Source organism: Anas acuta, chromosome 3 (assembly GCF_963932015.1).
Source record: "Anas acuta chromosome 3, bAnaAcu1.1, whole genome shotgun sequence".
Taxonomy (NCBI): domain Eukaryota; kingdom Metazoa; phylum Chordata; class Aves; order Anseriformes; family Anatidae; genus Anas; species Anas acuta.
In genome coordinates, this window is record NC_088981.1 from 25468613 (window position 1) to 25484815 (window position 16203).

Genomic DNA, 16203 nt, shown 5'->3' on the forward strand with positions numbered 1-16203 from the left:
CTCTAAGGAAGTAATGCCTGGCTTTTTCATCAGTTGTATAAACTGAAAGATTTTTCAGAATTCTATCAGCTACTGTCTTAGGACTGAGCATTTAACTTCACTGTGTGGCACAGCTTTCTGTGTTGAATGTTCACACTAAATGTTATTTTTAGAATTTGTCCTGGATTTGATGTATATCAAATTATTTATTTTACAATTTACAATTATTTATTTTACAATAATAGAGCACAAACTAAAATAAACAAACCCTGAATCACACACGGATCACTGACCATCTCAGGTACAGGCCAGATAATCTCCCCACTCCTGTCTCCATCCCCCTACCTCTTCAACAAGTAGTTGCTCCACAAGATTCAATTCAGTTTTTCACACATCTACATCCAATTATCTCAGCCTTGCTCCTGTCTGAAGTTCAACGAGGATAATTTCTGATTTTGAAGCAGTTACATTATCTTCTAATAGTCTCCCAAATCAATTAACAATCACTTATTTACCATACGGTCTGGCAACAGGTAGCACTTTTTCTGTCTGTAAAATGCTCTTCGGAATCCTAAGAGATCTCTATTCATCAAACAGGAGTGCCCACTCAGCATCCTGAAGACTGAACACAGCTTGCAGGAACAAATGATAGAGCTTATGATATACTCTACCCTACTCTCTTTTCTAGGATTCCACCAAGATCTAGCTTCTAGTTATATTAACTACTCTGGAGCAGGCAAAAATAATTAATAATTCTTATCTTTTTCAAAATAAACACCCTCAAAATCAGAGATAAGCAGTACTTCAGAAATGAAAGAAGCAAATTATTACTAAAAGTACTAAAGACATCACTAACCTCATCCCACAAACTTTCTGTAGTCTCTCCTACCACCTTTTCATTCATCTCTCTTCTAAACATGCACTGTGTTCCAGAAGTTCTTTAATTTTTTTATCTTAAAAGCTAACAAATTTCAGAGTAACCGTTTGCTTTGCTCTCAGGTAGTACCAGAAGCTCTAGCTTTGCCTCAACTTTTATTGATTTGCCTCAACATTTATTGATTTTTACTCTAGTTTCCTACCATATTCAGTTAACGTCAACTAACCAGTTGAAGCTTAAACTCATGTTTGCTCATAGCACTAGCAGAGGCACAACCAGTATTCCATGATCAATACTCAGTTTTTCTCACCTTTCTCTAAAATTTTGTATTTCTGCATAATATTTGATGAATAGTAACTCAGAACAATAATTAAGAAAATAAGTATGAAAATAATACCTTAAGTAAGAGATTCATCAATGCTCTGTACTGAACAACATTGCCTCCCTCACTAGCTCCACAGACAAGAAGGTCAAATAGCCCCAAAAGGAGGTGCAGGTAGTTTTGGCAATCTTGATTCAAAGATTCAGGATTCCACCAAGTTTGTTCTAAGAAAAAAAAGTTATAAATCAGTCACAGTGGATACATATGAAAAACTTCAGGAACAAAAAGAAAATAAACACCTTTATTTGAAGTAAGACAATACATTTTCCTGATTTCATGGTCACAAGACATCTTTACAGATCTCCATACAATATCAACAGTGGAAGAAGATTAGGACAGCAAGGTTTGCTTGTTTCCAAAAACCTCTAAAGCATGCAAACAAACACACGAAAACTCCCCGCTTTCCTTAACTTCAAATTGTTGTATAATAGATGAAATTCAAAACATTAACACCCACCTTTTGGAAAGGATGGAGGAGGTTTTAGGTGATGAATAAAACTTTTCAATAAAAACACAAACATAGCAGACTCCTCTGCATCAACAGTCTGGTCATTATCGAGCTTTTCTATATATGCAGTTAACAAGTCCATAACAAGCCCCAAACTTTCCTGTGTTGTTTCAATAGACCAATTTGAGGGAGTTTCCTGTGAACAAAAATTTATTGAAACATATAGTGTCATAATCTCATCCAATTGAAGACAGAATCTAGCACTAAAGTTCAGCGATATTACATTCCTAACCTCAAAACAGGTATCATTATGAAGTGAATTACAATTCTCATTTTACATTTAAACTTGCATCTGCAGTTTAAAAATTTATAATTGCTCTTAAAGCCATGATTAAGAGTATACATAAGCAAAGTAACAAAAGGGTACAATAAAATTCCACCTAAAATATTTCTTCAAAGAGATGAAGAGTTAGAGCATTCTGTGGATGTTCAGTTTCATCCTTTCATCTAGCTCTGTTTAGGAAACATAATCCATATCTTTCAGATACTTTTATATATAAAAACCCTTTGATGGAATCATCTGAGGTAAGAATAACCAATTACCATGTATTGCTACAGATGTATGCGAGGAGGTGCACACAAGTAAATACAGCCCTGCTCACCTAGGTTTCTTACACAAGAAAAAAAATGAACTCTTAATGTTGTTAAATAAACAAACAACAATAAGAACAACAAACCTATATGGGAAATATGCTTAAAAATAAAGCAAAACAAAAAAAGCAGAAAGATGCAGAAATACTCTTCTGAACATCATTCCTGCCTGATGGCTCCTCCTTGTACCTGTGTTATCTCCCAACAAATGTCAATACAACTGCTTATGGAGCTGTGCAATATACCAAGGAGCAACACTTTCAATATTGTTCCAAAGACTTGGATGAAGCTGAAATTAATATAAGCTCTTTTTTATACTCAGCTGTATGTCCTTCTTTCCCATATTGAACAAGTCACCAAACTTTTTACTCAACAACTGAAAAATATGGCATTCCTAAGCTCAACAATAACACATGATGCCACAAGGTAGCTGGCAAAAATGCCCCAAACTTGGTGCCAAGCTCAAAGTACTGACAACACTGAATTACTTGGTGGGGTGTTAGGCTAAAGCACTGCAGTTCTTAATTTTTTTTAACATAGACTCACCAGAGCGGTAAAATAAAAGAGAAATTCTTAACGGCAACTTTGATTACTGTTGCCAACTACATGGCTTTGAAAAGAAATAAAGGTAAGATTTTCAGTCCTCCTCAAGGCTTGTAAGCTCCCTGTTCCTCTGATGGAAGACATTTCTCCATTACAAAGAAAATGCCCTCTCCTAACTGTTTATATCTCACCTCTGCAGGATGACAAGCTTTGAGATTTCGTATTTTTTCATCCAAGAATCGGAAGACTCTGATAGCCACTGAAAAATAACTTTCCTTCATCTGTGAACCGCAGCAGCACTGAACAAGCACGGAACCAATTATATGAGCAGTTACTTTCTGTTTCACGTTGTCAGATTCTGTTTCAGCAACAAGTATCAGATCATCAACCTTGGAAATGGAAGGGCATGAAAAACAACAAAAAGTCTGTGAGATAGTGAGACTTAGCTGTGACTATATAGCGTTTCATTTGCATGTCTACTTAAATCCTTATTACCTGCTATCATTGGTAACACATTACTGTCTGCTGTAATGGTACCCTTTGGAACCTAGGAACACACACCCATCTGTGTCGATGAACTATCCATAGGTACTTTTATTTATTTTTTTTGTTCCAGGAAACCTAAAATTCCTGCAATTTGGTTACACCAATAATTTCTACAAATAGGTAATGGCTTCACTTCTTCTTTTCCTTATATTAAAACAGAAATGTCTTTTATCTCTCTTGTACTGTTTTTTTTTTCTTAGATGCAATATGCATACTTTCCGTAGCAGCTTGATAATGACATAATAATACTATGAACAACACATACGAAGTTCAACATCTTTACTAATTACCACTTGGAAATTAAGGTTAGAGAAACGTGGCGCACATACTGTTTGCAATAATAAGGAAGGGTCCCCTGAAGTCATGTTTTTAGAAAACAACAGAATCATTTCCTTGTTAATCGTTCCAATCAGTTCTGCAGGCTTGCTAGACTTAATTGCTGCTTGAAGAGCTATTCCAATGGAAAAAAAAAAGAGTAAATCAGAGAACACAGGTATACAAATCTCACTGGCTGCTCAGTAATATTTATAAACAGTCAGTAAAATACTATACAACTTTATTCTTTCAAAGAGCTTTTTAAACAATTTTATTTGTGCTCTTAGTATAAGAGCTTATTAATGACAGCCACTCTCTCGATTACTGTTAAGGTTTAGTAAGCATGAAGTGCTACATTGTCATAACTTATTGTCATCAAATTAGGTACAATTAATACATTACCTTCTGGCCAGCCTTTCAGTAAAGGGTGTAAGGAGCAGAGATCAGATTCTGACAGACAAATGGCCATTTTCCATTCTGAAGATTTTGAATTGGCATTAGTGATTACCATAAACGGTAACAACTGCATTACCACTTCATCCAGTAGTTCCTTTTTCTCTTTCAAAATCTCCTCTTTGACTAAAATCTCTACTGCTCGCTCCAGAACCTTGTACCTAAAAAAGAAAAAAAGTGATCTTGATAAATCATTGCTCTAGCATGTCTGCTACATGTCTTTGTTTTTTTCTCCATTTTCCATGGTTTACTTTTTCCCCTCCAGAATTCAAGTAGCATTGAGAACAAATAGGGAACTCACCGGAAATGGTACACAAATAATGAAAATTTCTCTTATAACTCAGCATATATATACAACCTAAGAAAAAGTATTTAAAGTGAAAAAATAGTTTTTAAAGTATTATTGGAAGTTACTTTTGAATTTCATTTATGCAGAGACAAAGTAGTCTGAAAAAAAAGACAGAAACATACCACTTTCCATCCTTTGAGAGATCAGCTCTCTGGAAAATATTCAAAAGACTTGATACCACTACTTCTGGATTGACTTGTTTCCTGAAAATCTGGAAATTAATCAAGAGAGAGAAATGTAAGTATAATAAGATAAAAAAATAAATTACTCTTCACAGTGGAAAATTTATTATATCAAGAAGAAACATGGATCAAACAACACTAATTGAACTCTTAATAATAACTAAATAATCATCATTTTGTTGATGATTACACAATAAAAATATCATTGGGGTAAACAAATGTTATAAGACTGCCCAGCGTGCTCTCTTGAAATCTAAAGTACAAAGAATTTATTGAATGCAGAAATACTTTGTAAAACTGATGAACACACAAAAAGCAAAACACTTGGTAATTGAGTAACAATTGCTTTCACTTTATGCAGCATCTGTATTACAAAAATAAAAGGCACATCAACAAAAGACACTGAAGTTTAAAGATAATCACTCAAATGCTTCGATTGCTATCTTTTAGTGATTGAGAATGAATGAACACAAGACCAATTATATTACTGCTAATAATATTCTCCACTACTACTAGCAGAAGCAATGAAGACAGACTGTTACCCTAGTTGGAAACAATCAGTACAATGCATACCAGAGTCTCATCCAATAAACCCGAGCTGGCGTTTAGAACTTGGCTACTATGAACTGATCAAATGACTCCCATATGGAAAAACTCAGCTGAGCACTTCTCACTAGTGTAATGACTTGTCATTGCACCATTTTCCACACAAAAGGCAGATTACATGGCTATCATTTTTACAGAGATATATACAGGATAATCAGAAGGCACACTTTATAATCAAAGCTTAAAATATGCTTTAGTATCTACTAAACAACATATAAATAAAATCAGGCTAACTACAGACACTTTGGGAAAGATGAGGAAACAGAAAGTTGCAGAAGAGGGGTACCTGTGATAGGTAAACAATAGACTCCTAATTTGTGCTACTTCATCCTGTTAAAGGACAAAAGCCAACAAAACCATACAACAAAGAGAGGAGTACAAGAAGAACAATAAAGGACAAAAGCTATATACCAAAGAGATAAGTAGAAAAGCAATTAAAGAGAATACATTCCAGACACATATTCAGAACCAGATAAAAACCTCACCTGACTTATCAAAATAAATATACCTACCTCCAAAGCACTGAAAGCAGACATCACGACATCTCTGTTGTCATCCTTGAGGCGCTCAAAAATTGATTCTTCTATGAAAGACTGATCAAAGCCTTCCTGAAGAAAATCAGAGAAAAAAGAAACGGAACAAAAAAAAAAAAAGAAAAGGTTGTTAGCACAATTTATAGGCTATAATGAAATATTTGAATCCTAGTACAAGTGGTAATATTATTGAAATTGAACCACAAATAACAGTCTAACTTTCAATAATAAAAGTAAAAATAAAAATAACCATTAACCTAGATTTGGTTTTAGTCTACAAGCAGCTTAGTAAAAAAGAGCTACATCCAGACTCCAGAACAAGGGACAATGCTGCAATGCTGACAGGAGCCTTCTCAAATCACTATGAAAAGCTGTCAGAATGACATTTCTGAATAGTTTTACGTATCACTTATCTTCAAATGATATTTCTGTCAAACAGCTTTTAGAAGATTTCATATGCTAAGTACATTCTGTAAGTGAGAGATTCAGGACACAAACCTTTGATGTTTTGATAACATCTTTCAAATGCTGAAGAGCCAGGACTCGCACAGCTGGCTGAGGATGATTCAAACTAAGCAGAAGGGAGGTATCAGAGTCTTCCAGAAACTGAAATACAGATTTCAGAGTCACTCACCACATGTTAAAAATACTTTAAGTATATGTCAGGGTACTGGAAGAGATTCTTTCAGCATTTTTTCAGATGAGAAACCTTGACCAAAAAAGTGTCAACAGCAGGACAAAGATGTTGTATAACAGTTTCAAATTTGTTCTTCCTCACTTTGGCAGACAGTTTTTGGAACACAACTTGAAAAGTACAGTAAAGCACAGATACCTTTCTGTCCTAGAAAAACGTTACACTTATCTAAGGATTCTGAGAAAGCTCTGGTGACAATGTCAATGTGACAGACCACAGATAGAAACTGTTAAAAAGGTACCCCTGCCAGTACAATTGCCTGCACTTATCTTTTGAACATTAAAGGCTAGAAGAAAGTCACATGGCTTCATTCTGCATGCCTTTTTTCTGTTCCTCTCTTAACTCACTTGCTACTCAGTCACAGAATCCATGCCTTCAGGAAATCAGTACAAAAATTCAAAAAGTTCTTCATTATATAGGTTACCATCTTTTCCTAAGTGATTTCAGTCTCTCTCACAATACTAACCATCTCTTAGTGATATAAAATAACTCAAAAAATCCTTAAACTAATTTGTCGCACTAGTGCTTATTCTGTTTCTCTGAGTTTGACTTACTCTTCAGAAACTGCGCAGAACTCTGAACGCTATATTCTTCCACCTTACTGACTGTAGCATTCATAAAAACAACACAACAACCTTCTCTTAAGTCTGTTAATGTTTGTCAGCTTACCCCAAACAGACTTGCATGGCACTGACAAGCTCTTTAAGTAAGATCAGACCTTGCTGGGCAGCACCACATTGTTATCAAACAGTACACTCTGTGCACTGGCCATGTTCATAAGGAAAAAAGTTACCATAAGAGCAATCATGTGCAGGTGGAAGCGTGTAAATTTTAATGATGAGAAAAACTCACACCCGTGACTGCTCATAATAAACATGAACTTAAAAGATCTGATAGCTTCTGGTTTTATCACATTTTTGATCAACTCATCATTGCACTTAAGTGTTTCTTTTTTTTTTTTTTTGGGGGGGGGGGGGGGGGGGGGTGGAGGGGGTAGAGGGAGAGGAAGGAATAGAGAGCAGACCTTTGGCACATCAACCTTCTGTTAGTATAACCAGGTAAGAACTAGGATCAGGAATTAAGCTTCTACCTACCTTGTATTTGCCACAGCTTTGTGACAGAGAAATAAATTGATGAAAAAGATTTTGGTCAGCTTGATCTGTAGTACCTTCCAGATGCTCCTCCAACACAGCATCTAATGCTTTAGGATACCTGCCAACAGACAAAACTCCAACATTTTCCACAGAGCATTATAGAAGAGCAAGTATTTCCAAGAGAAATACAAGGAAATACAAGGAAGCTGAATGCACTTTTCTGAACAGGTATTTTAAGAAGCTTTGTAAAGGCCATCAGTCTTTATGTCTTAACTCAGATGACATGCAGCCCACTAGGGTAAATAATGAGCAGAAAAGGTAACGTCAAACAGCAAGAAGCCATGCAAAGCCAGTAGGCCCGTGCCCAGGTATGACAGTATTGACAAAACAAAGTTAGATCAGCAAAATAAAATTTAGACAAAAATTAAGAGTCAGTTACTTCTACTGTATTTTTTCAGCAAGATTATTGTGGTTATGACACGCAATAAACCAAGATCATAGCTGACCTCATCAGCCTACAGGCTGTATATATGTCAAAGGAAAATGGAACTTACTTTCTCTCAAGAAGTCTGATAAGAGGAAGCAGCTTTTGATTGATTGCATCCATTTTGGTGGGATTAGATTCAATCTCTGAACCATAGGAGATAAACCCTTCAAGAAATTTGCTAAAATTACAAATAAAAGAAAAAGCCACCATTTTTAGGTCAAACCAGTTTTCATAAATGTTATAAAACATACTGCTGAACAGGATAGAATTAATATGCATTACTTATTGCAGATTTGCTCCTGGCCTTATGTTTCACTCTGTCCCATAAATATTCCCACAAGTGCTAAAATCGTGACTCTTTCGGATTAGTGAACATTTCAGTTTCAATACCTAAGTTTGGAGTTAATTTGTAAACCCAAATAAAAATGACACTAAAAGGGATGCTCATATAATGGTAACAGCATTGTCAGGATTGTCAGCAATTCATTGTTATTAAACCAGAAATGACTGAAGTACTGCAGAAAAAACAAAAACAGATCTATGTTAACTCACGAAGCCAATAGGTGATCTAAATCCTTTTCCAGTGGTATAGTCTGAAGAATAGCTTCAAGATGTCTGATGTAAATATGATCCTCTCTCTCCTCAGATTCTTCTTGTTCCTCTAAGAAGAATGAGTAATAATAGCAGATGAACAATAGCTTGAACATAACCTCCCCATCCTGACTAAAACTAGTAGCTGGTATAGGCAGCATCATCTGATGAGCCAAGCACACAACTTGAAGACAACAATGTTCACTGATAACTCACATACACTCTCAGTGTGCTTCTAGCAATGCGTTACACCAATGTCATTGAAGTGTCAAAGGCTGTATTGCTGTCAATAAACTCAAGTATGCTATGGAGTGTTCCAGATCTGCTACCACAACCTATGCCAGCAACTTGCTAGAGCACTCCTTGGTGTCAATCTCGACGCTTTCAACTAAAGAGCTTTCCCAACCATGATTTGGCAGTTAAAACAGTCCGCAGCACAAGCAGACTTGATGGTACAGACACAGACTGCTGCATACCAGTCAGCCTTGTTATCCACGAACATTTCCAGGCACATTTATTTTACTGGGTAAACACAGATCCCTACCACTTAAACTACATATGCATTACATGTAATCTACCTAAAATTAATTTATGTATGGACTCGAATCATGGACTTTGCAATATTACAGTACTTCTCTAAGAGTAAGAAATGTAGTATATCAAAATTAAGTTACTGCTGCATATTGAAAATCAACATCTAAATCAAAGTGACATAGGTATAACAATGCCTAAAATAGCATCTTCCATAGAACATTGAAAAACAAAAAGCAACACACACTGAAGCTCAACCACATCTTCATGTGTATTGGTACAGTTTTAAGAGCAGAAACAAAATGAAAACAGCACAGCTAAGACATTTAGCATAGCTCGCTGTCTATAAGACTCGAAGTTTTAAATATATGTGCCAACTTACCTGCATCATATTTCATGATACTGCAAACAAGGTGAGGCAACAAGTAACGCAGAAGAGGAGAGATATCATAGCCTTCTGAAAGGCCTTGCAAAAGTGTTACCAGTTCTGGGTTGTCGCACAGATAATTAAACGGCCTGCACAACAGAACAGGGAAAAAAAAGGAACAAAAAAAAACAAACGTAAGCTCATCTGGGTTACCAATACTTGCAAAACATCCTAAGGATTTAATTTTCAGTACTGGGTAACAGCCTCAATATAAGTAAATGCTGCAAAGACTGAAAGGATACCACTTTCTTGTTGCCAGTTCTACTGGCGCATTTAACGCCCAAGAAGAAAACAGAGCTGCCGGTCACACTGAGCACAGCTGCTGCAAAGGCACAGTGAATATCTCTATGCTTTTGAGAAGTTGGTTGTGTGAGATAAAGTAATTGTATAGATTGCATGAAGAGAGATCCTCACATTGCATAGAGTGAAAAGAAGGGAAGAGAAGTACAAGCTTAATGACAGGAGATCCTCAGAGAGAAGTAAATTGCTTCCTACTAATAAGTTCCTCTCATCTTGTCTCCCTTTATATCCACCTGCCTGGATGCAGCATGATACAAGAAGCATGCCTGTTCTTAGTTTCCTGCACCTTTGTTTTTAACCTGTTTTCCTCTTCAAAGACTGCTTCCAAATATCTGGAAGGTAATTGCTGTTTTTATCCCAGTAGAGACTTATTCTACTGGAATACCCATGTTAATTTTTCTACCAGCAACCAAACTCCTTGTAGCATGCAGAGTTCCAATCACCATGTTCAGCTGCATGCAACAGCACCAACTGTTACAGGGCAAACAAGACTGAAAGAAATGAAATACCACATGGACATCCAGAAGAATACAAGACTTCTAGGACCAAAGCAGTAGTGCTATAGAAGCACTTCAGCTGTAAAATGATATGAACTTAAAAGTTCTTCCATGGAAGGGGCAAAACTACTTTTTTTCCAAGCTCTTTAAATAACTCCAAATTTGCACTACCATTATTATGCTAATTTCTTTTCCAAGACTCCCACCTTCAAGGAAGTCTCTTTCTGACAGGCTTCAGTTTTGCACATGGACAGCAATCCCTTACTGAGGAAAGTGGCAGGAGGGGGACCAAATGATGACAAACTCGTACGACTGAGACTCCTCAGCTGTAGCAGCCACAAAAATTTTCAAAGCAAGCCAAATAAACCTCTGAACCCTTTGACACACTATCAACAATTCTGATAGGGAGGTTTCCTTTTAATGAGAAGGATGAAAACATTCATACTATCAAAGTGCAGCTTGAGCTTTTAAAAGGAGGAAACTCAGTTCATGTAGACTTACTTTTTCCCAAGATTGTCTCCTTTCTGAGTTTGTAGAAGTAGGTTCAAACACGCTACCCCTTCCCTGGCTAATGAGGGCACTTTAGATAATGTTTTGCTTATCTGCAACATCAAGGAATGCACCAAAGAGGTCTCCACTGTCACTTTTACTGTCATCTGGCAGATTATCATGTATGTTGCAGCTCTGTAATCCTGTATAGAGGATTTCAAGCCCTAGGAAAAGAGAAAAAGTTGTAATTTTGACATATGCAAATTAAAAAAAAAAAAAAAAAGTAAATTAACATACATATCATTTTCATCCTGACATCCATGCAATTACACTATATTTTTTCTCTAGGTGTTAACTTCTCTGCTTTTTAACAGAGCAGTGATCCCACATGCTGACGCAAAGAGGTAATACTAAAGCAGGTTGATTACTCTAACTCCATTTCCTCATTGTTTAGCACACTAAGTTTCTAAACCAAAGAGGCTCAATCAAATTGTGTATCTATTTCTCACAGTTTCATTCTTCATGCAGAGCAGGAAATAAAGTTCTTAAAAGTGCTCTTTAAAGGCATGAGAAAGCATTATTAGTCATGGACCTTCATGTGCCTAATGCTTCAAACCCTCCCAACAGTTAGCTACAGAAAGCATGATGGCAGAACACAGTACAGTTCATCACACAAGTAGGAAAATAAAACTTCAGGTACCTTTTGGATATAAGGGAGCAGCATGGAGACTATGCTGTCTGTTATATTCTCTGCCGCTCCAAGAGCTGATACAATGGTGGAAGCATAAAAAGCAAGAAGAACTCTCAATTGAGCAGAGTTGCCAGGTAACTCGGAAAAGACCTGGATAAGAGAAGATCAAGTTGTTGAGATATCTGAAAAAGTGGAAACACTCATATCGTTTCCCAAAAAAGAGTAAGATCTCAGAAATCCAGCATGCAAGTTCCACTAACTCCTGCTGATGCAACCAAAGGCATCACCTCCCCTAGCAGAAAACTCTGCCAGAGTTTACTGTCCCCTTCCCCTTTTAAATTCTCATTAATATTTGAAAGCATACATTTAAAACAACCATGACAATCCCCAAAAGAGATATCAAAATTCAAAGTTACAAACCAGTAGGTCAAATGAGTTTATAAAAGCAATTAAGACAATGAAGTACTTTTAAACAGCACAGTATCTTTAAGTAATACAGTAGTGCCAAACTGTTTTGTCCTGGCTTAGTGGTTCTCTGCTACTTCTCACCTGAATTTTTACAAATTGTAATCTATGTAAATAATAAGACATGTTCATATGTCTTGCCAGTAAATGAGTCCTTTTACTATATGATATATGAATCAAAATATTAGTAAATGGCATAATACTGTACATACACAAAGATGGGAACAAACAAGTGACAACACACTAACGTTCTAGAATGAAAAAAACAACCTTCACTGATTTTGCCACCAGTCTGCAGATGAAATCCATGAAATCCAGGTCTTTGTAGCAGTGTGTAATGAGAGTACCCCTTGCCAGCGGGACGCCAGGTTTCTTTCCATGGTGAAGAGAGTAAAATTAGCAAACTCTAGGGTAAAGCAAAGCTCCCAAAGTAAATATTAGCATTTACCTCTTTAAATTAAGCCTACCAATTGGTTAACACCACTGAAATTGAAAATAAGTAATAGAAACCCATACACCTCTCTGGAATTTTTACATTAAGACAGATGCTGAATAGCATTACGTATAATGTATATTAAAATAAACAAATATTTTAGTAATTTACATACTTCCTAGCAGTTGCAAATACTTAGACCTTAAAAGCACACACTTTGACACTAACTTTGTCAAAACAAAAGTAATTATGATTGAAGCTTTTTATCGTTGTATTTAAAGAAAGACAGCAGAAACAACAGGTGGGAGTTCAAGCTCCATTCTTGCAATTAGATCTTTCTGTACAATCCTACAAGCAACCACACAAACAGGTGGACCATATTCAAAGATCTACTAACAGAGTCAGGATATTATTAATAAAGTTCCTCATGTTGCTCCCAACTTGCATCTGTTAAGTACTTTACCCTTATTGGATCCAGCCAGTGCCATTTATGAGTTGGGCTTTTTATATTTAAAAGCTGAATAACTCTCACAAATAGTTTAGTCTCATGATATGGCAGAACACAACCAATCAAACTATCTTGATTGTAGAGGTGGATGTGAAATCTAAGTAGAAACAAATAAATACATACAGTTAAAAATTTACTTGAAGTTCAAAACAAAGACTCAGCCATGTTCTTCTCAGAACACCTGGTTTGCTTCCTTTTAAGCAAGACCAGAGAAGACTATCACACTGAGGCAGACATATGGTCCGCTTCCCATCCAGAATCCAACAAAAGGCCACTAGCCATATGTAGGAAGACAGGAAAGAAACAATTTTTTACCTCTCACTCAATGATTTTAGGTCCCTAGTTGACATAAACTAGAACTTTAGTTTCTTTTGTACAGACTGTTAATATTAAATCAAAATCTACAATAATGTAGTACAAATTTCTGTACAATATATTAAAAAGAAATCACGATTAAAATGTTGTATCAACAGCAACTGCCCAGTCACTGTTTCATGATATGAAACATTACACTTTCTGTATCTGGATAGGTCAATTTATATAAGGACAAGAGCACTTATTGAAAATACCTGGTTCATTTTTTCTTCACACCTTCTTACATTACCTTGTAATAAGGCTACTTAGCTCTTGTTATAAAACAAGGGCATGTTTTACAGTTCACAGTTTATATTGACAGTTTGCTATTTTACACAGCACATTATCTCAAAACATATTACAGAAAAGCCTCTCCAGGTCCTCTGTAAGACGGTTAGAGCTGTACAAATTTAGTGAAATCCTGGCAAACAAATAATTACATTTATACAGATCATCATGGTATACTGAAATTTTTCAGAGAAATTTCTCAAAAGACCAAAATCTAATTGGTACATATAATGCACAACCCCATAAAATCTAAGCCCAAATTGATATTTTTATAAATATAAATATATAATTTTAACCTTTCAACCTTTGTTCCAGAAAGACTTGGTATAATTATAAAAATTATTCTTATAAGGAAAGAAATTTTTTGCATTTCTAGAAGCCTTATCTATACATGTATGATATTCAGTGGATTACCTGTGAATAAGCCATTCAAGGCACTTCTGTGCTGGCTTAAGCATAAAGTAGGGGGACAGGTGAATGAGGAACAATGAAATATTCTGATTCAGCTGCTGATTTACTGCTTTACTCTGAACGCTGCGTTCCAGGCCTTTGGACATGGGACTAAACAAGCTGGACTGGAACACTTCAAAAGAAGGATCGATCCCCATCAACTCTTCTAATCCAGTGCATCCTGCAGGGAAAAAAAAAATGCTTTAAATGCAACAGCTGTAATCACCAGTCCTATCCAGCTACGTCCTCACTGGCACTGGGTACAATTTTGAGCTCTTCACTTAAAGGAAAACATTGATGTACAAATGTGAATCCAGCAGAGGACCATGATGATGGTCTGAGGACTAAAAAATGACATACAAAGTAAAGGCTGAGAACTGGGTTGAAATGAGATGAGATCACCAAAAGGAAATCTTACTACTGTCAGCATCTACTTAATGGCATAGTATAGGTTATCAAGGAGATGTAGCCAGACTCTGAGATGCACAATGGAAGGACAGGATAGGATGACAGTAATTCCAATTGGAAGGGACCTACGAAGATCATCGAGGTCAGTAGTCTGACTACTTTGAGGATAACTAAGAGTTAAAACTTTTCATTAGGACTGCTATCCTCTTAAATAATGTTACCAAAGAGTAGGGTGTCAGTACATTTTCATGAAATCATAGATTAATTCAGGTTGCAAGGGACCTTGGGAGATCTCTAGTCTAACACCCTGCTCAAAGCAATACTAGCTCCGTTATCAGTCCAGGTAGCCCATGGAATTATCCAGTTGTGATTTTCAGAAGGATGGATGGCAGTCTCCTGTTAAACTGCTTGATGTGATGAAAAGGCTTTTCGATACGCCCACACAATCTCTGCTGTTGTAACTTACACTTACTGTCTCCTGTTCTCCTGCCATGCATTTCTCTGAAGAACATGACCCATCTTATTAACATCTCCTGATAGGTATTTGCAGGCTGCTAGCAGACCCATGAAAGTCTTCTCTTCTCTACACTTAACCCACATCATCCTTCCTCCCCTTTTCAGGCAAGTTCTCCAGCCCTTTAGTACCTTGTGTCCTCTGCAATGAACTCACCCAAGTTTGACGAACATCTTATGCTGGGGATGGAGGCAAAACTGGACAGTCTTATAGAAGTCACCTAACAAGCACTGAGTGAAGAGGGATATCATGCCCCTCAAGCCACCAGGTGTACCTGTGACAGCACAGCTCTTGCTAAGGCTAGATAAATGGCGTGCCCCGCTCGCTCCTTGCTGTACCACCCCAACAGGCAATCGCACCAGGCAGGTGTGTCTGATCTGCGCTAACACCACGCTGACTGTCCCCAGTCACCTCGTGGGCCCTGAGACGTGCTCCAGCGTGACCCATCCTGCAATTCTGCTGCTAACTGGAGGATCACTGAACCATTACGGTTGGAAAAGCCCCTCAAGACCACCTGCTCCAAGCATCCCCCTACACTGACCACCTGAGCTACGCCCTGAGCGACTCCTTTGGCCCCTCCGTGGCTCAGGACACGCCCTCACCGCCCGCCCGGATAACCGAATTTTACCACGACGGCCGCGCGAAGCCCCCAGCTCACCGATGGCGAAGAAGGTGTCCCTGTCGACGGCAGCCGCCTCCTTGCAGTCGAACAGCAGCGACGCCGCCTCGGCGCGGCTCAGGAGGCTGGGGTCGCTCTGCGGCAGGGCGAGCCGCCGCAGCTGCTCGGCCAGGGACGTCATGGTGAGGCCGCTCCCCTCCGCGGACACCTAACGGGAAGCAACGGCGGCAGGCCGCGGCTCGTAACGGCCCCGTAACGGCCCCGTAACGGCTCCGTAACGGCCCCGTAACGGCCGCGGTTACCATGGAGACGCCGCCCCCCTCCCCCCGCCCAGCCCGGTCCCGCCGCCCCGCGCCCACCTGGCCGCGCGCCGCCGGGCCCCCACGTGCGCAGCACCGCGCGCCGCTAACCCGGAACCAGCGGCGGCAGCGGAAGAGGAAGCCCCGCCTCCCGCCCGCCCGGCCACGGGAGGGGGGGGGGGGTGACCCATGGGTGTAGG

At 38.1% G+C, this 16203-nt stretch overlaps 1 protein-coding gene across 2 annotated transcripts in view; it reads right to left on the minus strand.

Annotated features, from left to right (window-relative positions):
• Positions 1-16193, minus strand: part of HEATR1 (HEAT repeat containing 1) — a 44648-nt gene extending 28455 nt beyond the window's left edge. The window contains exons 1-19 of one of the 2 annotated variants that reach the window (XM_068676224.1): positions 16064-16193; positions 15744-15912; positions 14128-14344; positions 13027-13168; positions 12401-12502; positions 11675-11815; positions 10987-11198; positions 9644-9777; positions 8692-8800; positions 8207-8317; positions 7653-7770; positions 6363-6470; positions 5844-5939; positions 4666-4754; positions 4144-4355; positions 3756-3877; positions 3072-3269; positions 1696-1882; positions 1254-1402 (exon numbers count right to left, since the gene is read on the minus strand). In XM_068676224.1, coding sequence (XP_068532325.1) covers positions 1254-1402; positions 1696-1882; positions 3072-3269; positions 3756-3877; positions 4144-4355; positions 4666-4754; positions 5844-5939; positions 6363-6470; positions 7653-7770; positions 8207-8317; positions 8692-8800; positions 9644-9777; positions 10987-11198; positions 11675-11815; positions 12401-12502; positions 13027-13168; positions 14128-14344; positions 15744-15885 — 2589 coding nt within the window. In that variant the 5' untranslated portion in view covers positions 15886-15912; positions 16064-16193. Of the gene's footprint in view, positions 1-1253; positions 1403-1695; positions 1883-3071; positions 3270-3755; positions 3878-4143; positions 4356-4665; positions 4755-5843; positions 5940-6362; positions 6471-7652; positions 7771-8206; positions 8318-8691; positions 8801-9643; positions 9778-10986; positions 11199-11674; positions 11816-12400; positions 12503-13026; positions 13169-14127; positions 14345-15743; positions 15913-16063 lie in introns of those variants that run through there. The other variant, XM_068676225.1, reaches the window with a different exon arrangement.
• Positions 16194-16203: the final 10 nt, after the last annotated feature.